Source organism: Pelmatolapia mariae, linkage group LG17 (genome assembly GCF_036321145.2).
Source record: "Pelmatolapia mariae isolate MD_Pm_ZW linkage group LG17, Pm_UMD_F_2, whole genome shotgun sequence".
In the NCBI taxonomy this organism is placed as follows: Eukaryota; Metazoa; Chordata; class Actinopteri; order Cichliformes; family Cichlidae; genus Pelmatolapia; species Pelmatolapia mariae.
The window spans coordinates 5,992,492-5,998,701 of record NC_086242.1 but is presented as its reverse complement, the minus strand read 5'-3'; the positions used below and the strand labels follow the sequence as shown (position 1 = coordinate 5,998,701).

At 43.8% G+C, this 6,210-nt stretch overlaps 1 protein-coding gene across 1 annotated transcript; it reads left to right on the top strand.

Annotated features, from left to right (window-relative positions):
• The first annotated feature begins 634 nt into the window (after positions 1-634).
• On the top strand, positions 635-5,576 carry LOC134615584 (serine/threonine-protein kinase pim-3). The gene is made up of 6 exons (XM_063460128.1): positions 635-1,147; positions 1,395-1,504; positions 1,684-1,734; positions 1,906-2,269; positions 3,067-3,243; positions 3,648-5,576. The coding sequence occupies exons 1-6, from the start codon at positions 1,060-1,062 to the stop codon at positions 3,848-3,850; spliced, it is 993 nt and encodes a 330-aa protein (XP_063316198.1). The 5' UTR covers positions 635-1,059; the 3' UTR covers positions 3,851-5,576.
• Positions 5,577-6,210: the final 634 nt, after the last annotated feature.

Genomic DNA, 6,210 nt, shown 5'->3' with positions numbered 1-6,210 from the left:
CATGCTCATTTAAAAAACAAAACAAAAAAAACATTAAATTATAGGTCTCAAAAATAACAAACTGCTCATTTTTAAGTGATGGGAATTCTCCTGGGTTGTAAAAACAAAACAAATAACATGAGTGAGTACACACTGCTGCATAACAACGTGTAATCAGCAGGCGGTGAATAACACTTAAGGCTGAACTTTCCCCTCCAGCCATACAAAATATGCCTTTCTGCAGAGGGACGGCAGAGGACCTATCAGAATTACCGCCACGTGAGCTCAAACGCCTGCTTTATTAGAATAACTTTTCCAGGATTGGTCCAAATGCGAAACATGGTATTTATAGATGATATCTAATTGGTCGTTGCCTTTCAACTTCATAGCGAACACAGCGCAAAGCTTCCAGACGATGTTCATGGGCGTCTCGTACTACGAGAAAGTAGTGCGCCGCGAAAATTAATATTGCAAGGATATTTTCGAATAAAAATATGATACAATTGTGGCGCGTGTTAAGTAGCTACATGGGAATGCATACGTGGCAAAAGGTCCCGAAAGTACGCGCGAATTAAACGATAGTGTCTACTTGTGTTGGTGGCGGAGGGATATCGTTTTCCTAGTGCGCGTCAAAATATTGGCTTGGGAAGACCGCGCCAAAGCTCAGACAGCGGCCACTGTTCAGTACAACAGTCCGCCGCAGAGGCCCTTTAAACGCACTCTTCTGTCGGCACGACTACTATACACATCGGAGTGGTCGGCTTCCCTTTCTTCTTCTTTTTTTTAATTCTTAAGAGGACTGTTTTTTATCGGAGATACCTGAGTCGAGACACAGGAGTCATATTTGATGCTGGTTTTTGGGGAACGGTGTGCGACTTCGCGGTCGTGACACGACTTTGACGGGCGCGGTGCGGCGGAGTTGGCGCACTGCTGGACTGGATTTAATAGTCGCTCGCAGCCAGGACGGTTCGCACCACCATTTGCACTGCGTCTGAACCCACTTCTTTTCTGACTTATATTGTTTCTTCGGACTCCAAGCGATTGAATAGAGGTCATCTACACGGTCGTTTCAGCTTGAATATGTTGCTGTCAAAGTTTGGTTCATTTTCGCATATTTGCAATCACTCGAGTATGGACCATCTACCAGTGAAAATACAGCTTCAGCCGGGTAGGTTACCGTTACACTTGAGGCGTCTTTTAACTTCATTTGTATTGGATTTGTAATGTAATGGCTAATAAATTGGAAGCATATTCTTAATTGAACATAACGTGTGCTACTACGGTTGCAGCTGACCAGTTCGCACAGCTAGTAAACCACAGCTACAAGTTTAACCTCGCAATGCGCGGTTGAAATGCTGCATTCACCCTTTTTTAAATAACATTCCCTGTTTTATTTTGTTTTTTTCCCCTTGCAGTTAAAGTGGAGAAGGAGCCTTTCGAGAAGGTTTACCAAGTGGGATCCGTACTGGGAAGTGGCGGATTCGGAACTGTGTACGCCGGCAACCGTCTCTCTGACGGCTCACCGGTAAGGACGGGATCGAGGCGGGGAGCGGGAGGGGGGTCTATGTTTTGGTCTTGCATGTGGCGCCATGAAAGTGGGGTATTTCTCATTTTCGGCAGCTCCCTAGCCCTCTTTGCCAGGAAACACGATGTGTGTCCCCTATAATTAACGCTCACATTGTATTCTTTTCTGTGTGATTTCAGGTTGCCGTGAAGCATGTCGCCAAGGAGCGGGTGACGGAGTGGGGCACAATTGTAAGTAGTCATCCGCCGACGGTTTTGTTTGTTTTGCAAACACCCCCACCCCCCTCCCCGGCTGTTGCTGGGTGGTTTTATATATCTATATTGTATTTTTCCCCCATTCAAGAGAAAAAATAAAATAATTTTACATGGTTAATAAATGCCTCAATTTGTCCCCCCTTACAGAACGGTACTATGGTGCCTTTGGAGATCCTGCTGCTGAAGAAGGTCAGCTCGTCTTTTCGCGGAGTTATCAAATTGCTGGACTATTACGAGCGCGCGGACGGCTGGCTCATCGTCATGGAGAGGCCGGAGCTCGTGAAGGATCTGTTCGACTTCATCACTGAGAAGGGCGCCCTGGACGAGGACACGGCTCGAGGCTTTTTCCGCCAGGTTTTGGAGGCGGTCAGACACTGCTACAGCTGCGGCGTGGTACACAGAGACATCAAAGATGAGAACCTGCTGGTGGATCTACGCACCGGGGAACTCAAGCTTATCGATTTCGGCTCAGGGGCGATTCTCAAGGACACAGTCTACACCGATTTCGATGGTAAGCAAGCGCTCCTTTTTTTTTCTTCTTCTTCTTTTTTTTTACAAAAATGTCTCATTTAATTCATCGCTGATACGAGAGGCTTCAGTGCTGGACGTGTGTGTTGTTTTGATGAATACGTATCCGTGTGGGCTGCGTTGTGTTTGCCCTTGGTGCCCCGCTGTGCTATATTCAGATATGGAGGCGTTCACGAGGCGCTGACGCAGTCGTCTGTTTTTGGTCGAGGGTTTTCCTCTCCCAGAGTCTCTCTGCGTTTTCCTTATCGATGATCTATTAAAGGATGTTGCTAATTTAAAAGTAAATAAAAGATCTCTCATATCGCAGATATGACTCACAGCATAATGATCATATTGGTGGCCATTTTTAATCTGTGAATCATCCTCGTCTTGTGATAGGGAGACTACTTTTAATGTTTCCGGTTGTTTTGTTTTTTTCCTTTCAGTAAAGGTTGAGTCACTGTTGTGTTTTGTGGATGCTTGGTCAGTGCCACGTAACATCTGTTTGTTGTGAAACCGGAGACGTTAGTTCACGTGATGGGCTCACGTTGCCTTTTTTTTTTTTTTTTTTTTTTTTTTTTTTTTTTTTTTGTTTGGTAACCAAGTTCCTCCTTCCAGGAGGAAAGGGAGGAGGGGAGATGCAGGCAGGTCACTCAGTTTGTGTTTTGTGGCGTAGGAAAAGATGGAAAGCTTTACTACCATGACTCAGCTATTTCAGACACATTATTCTCAATTTTTTTTCTCTCCCGCCTGCTGTTTCATAACTCACCTCCCTCTTTTCCCCTCTTTGTTCTCTCACAGGTACAAGAGTCTACAGCCCACCAGAGTGGATCCGCTTTCACAGATACCACGGACGCTCTGCGACGGTTTGGTCATTAGGCGTGCTGCTGTACGACATGGTGTGCGGAGACATCCCCTTTGAGCAGGACGAGGAGATCCTAAGAGGGAGACTGTATTTCAGGAGGAGGATCTCAGCTGGTGAGTGTTAACACATGGATTCACTCTGTTGCCCTCTAGCCATGGTTACTGGTATAGCTCATGAGGTCTATATTTATAAATCAATTCACATTAGAGTAAGACCTTGTAATCATAATGGATGACCTGCTCAAATGGCTGGTAAACAGATTTATCAGTCATAAATAAAATTGAAGTTTTTTTTATTTTTGGGATAATTTTTTCTTTTTCTTTTTTTGATTTCCCTTGGTGCACTCTGTACCAGTCCCACTCACCCTAGAGAGCTAACCTTAATAAAAGGGGATGTGTGTTCTGGTGCTGTGATTGTATACATAAGCTGTAGAGATGAATCCAAAATATCAGGTTCTCTCTTTCAGTTTGTTGGCCTTTTTTTCCTTATTTTTTTTTTTTCTTGTTTTCTCCTCCAGAGTGCCAGCAGCTGATCAAGTGGTGTCTGGCCCTGCGGCCCTCAGACCGGCCCACTCTGGAGCAGATCTGCGACCACCCCTGGATGAGGGCAGCGGCAGAATCACCCAAGTCACCGGAGGAGCCTGTGGGCAGCGACATCCGCCTCAGGACCATCGACACAGATTCTTCATCAAGCACAAGCTCGAGCAAGGAGAGCCTCTGAGGGAGGCTCTGATAGACTTTTTTGTTGAGGGGGGGGGACAAAAAACAAATAAGACTTTGTGGGGAAAGAAGGGGTGGGGATAGAAGGACTGATCTGCAGCCGGACCCTCTGACCCAGCAGGCCCGGCAAGAAAAATGTACTTTAATTTTCCTCTTTTGTAGGGAATTTCTAATTTATTACTTATGTGTTCTTTTTATCTTATAGTCCCCATCCCTTCTTTTCCTTTCAGTTGATATTTACTTGTTTCCTAATGGGAAACATTTTGCTGTTTGGGCGGTCTTACCAGCATTATTTATTCCCCCCCTCCCCACTTTTAAATTTTAATTTTACTTGTTTTGTTACTAGGCTGGTATATACAGCTGGCAAGGCCCTCCTATTCAGACATGGCTGCTCTCATAGAGCATGGACATAACCCTTTTATTTAAATGTTTTAATTTTGATTTTGGAGTGCCTTTTTTTGGAAAGCTGCTTTTCGGGGGCGGGGGGACTTTTGTCAGAAACTGTTCTTTTCCTTTTTTTTTTTTCTTCTTCTTCCTGGATTAGCCCTCAGCGTGACAGTTAAGTTGTCTCTGCTGTGATGGAAGGGGTGTTTAGGCTCTTTTTTTTTTGTTTTTGTTTTGTTCCCCTTCCTTCTTCTGTCCTCCCTCTCTCCATCACTGTAAGCCAACCAGCACCCAGCTGAGAGGCTAAAGTAGAAATAGTCAGGAGAGAAGGAGGTTGGGGGCATGGGGGCTCTTCCTGACAATGGAATACTTGAAACACACTCAACTCGACTCTGTGTCGCTCTCTTTAACGCTGCTCACTCACTCTATAGCCTGAACAGGTGTTTGGAAACTGGATCCTGTCTTTTCTGAATGTCTACAAAATGTCAACACACAGCCCACCCTTTTCTCCCGCTCTGCCCTCAAATGCCTGTTCCAGGGTTCATAGCCCTCCTGACTTGTCTGTTCTATATATACGCATACATTTTTATATTTTTTGCCTCCCACCATCTCACTGCTTGACACTACATAGCCCCCACCCCTGGCCTTCCTCAGGGTTTGGGGTGTGAAATGCACAATCAATGCAATATTCATGGACTCAAATGTTTTGTTTTTTTTCTTCAAACAAATATTGTATAGTGTGTAGTTATTCTTTTTTTTTTCTCTTTTGTTTGTGTGTACATTTTCTTCCCTCCCCCCATTTGGATTTAATTTATTCGTAAACATGTAGACATTCCCACACTCTGTGGTTATTTATTTATTTATTGTCTATGCTTAAAAAATCTCCCCCAGTTTTTTTTTTTTTTTTTTTTTTTTTTTTTTCCCTGTTTTTGTTTTTGCATATTTTTTTGCATATCCTACTTGGCCTTTGGTTTGCATTCCTTTATAACTTATTTTTACATTTCAACTTTTTTTTTTTTAGATGTGGAAGATGCACTGAAAGCGGTTGTCATTGTAAAAGCAGAATAAAACGTTTACTTAAATTTGAAAAAGAGGATTTTTGAATGTTATTTAAGTACTTAAAAAAGAAGTCTGTTAATGTCGAATGACTAAGTTTCAGAGAAATCCACCTGGTTTTCTGTGCTGTCGAGATTCATTTGAGTTCTATGGGGAGCTCGTACTCGTCACATAGCCTCATATTCGGAGACCCTTTCAGTTTAGCTGTGTGACTTGTGGCTGTGAAGGATGGATGTCGCTATTTTTTTATACAAAAGTTTCAATAAAAGCTCATTTTTATGTACAGAAAATAACTCTGGTGTCCTGATCTTTTTGAGCAAAACCATTGCATACAGGCAGCTATCTCATTGGTTGCCCCTCACAAACAAAGTTTAAACAGCAGGTGGGTGGGGCTTCTGTGCCGTCAGCCAGAGCTGTGTTTTCCCACTCTGACATCTGCAAAGTCAACAACGCATATGATCACTTTTAGGTACACTGGCCTTATTATTTTAATATTTGGCTATAGTTAATATGAGCGTGCACCAACGTAATAGCTGGTTACTCACAGAAAATATTAATAAAAATTCTAATAGGTTTCCTTTAGATTACCACCATTTGCAGAAGATGGTGAGATTCAGAGCCAGTGTTCATCTGCTTGACAGCAATTCCCCCCCCCCCCCCCCCCAAGGAGGCGGGGTGAAGCTAATATACATGTCCACTATACAGCACGCTTCATTTACACCGTCTATAGTGATAATAACAGCGCTGCAGCACGCGGTGGCAGCGGCTGCTGTCTGAGTGGCTGAAGACAAATCTAACAGGAGCCATTAACTGGATGACAACCTGCAGGAACCAGTGGGGCTAATAAGGGATAGATGTGCCTCTAGAGCTTAGGGGAGGAGACAGTGATGGCGGCATGACAGAACAATGTTATGCATCATC

Coding starts and splice junctions, on each gene's coding strand:
- LOC134615584 (XM_063460128.1), top strand. CDS start 1,060: ATGTTGCTGTCAAAGTTTGGTTCATTTTCGCATATTTGCAATCACTCG. Junction 1,505..1,683: donor GTCTCTCTGACGGCTCACCG/GTAAGGACGGGA, acceptor GTGTGATTTCAG/GTTGCCGTGAAGCATGTCGC. Junction 1,735..1,905: donor TGACGGAGTGGGGCACAATT/GTAAGTAGTCAT, acceptor CCCCCCTTACAG/AACGGTACTATGGTGCCTTT.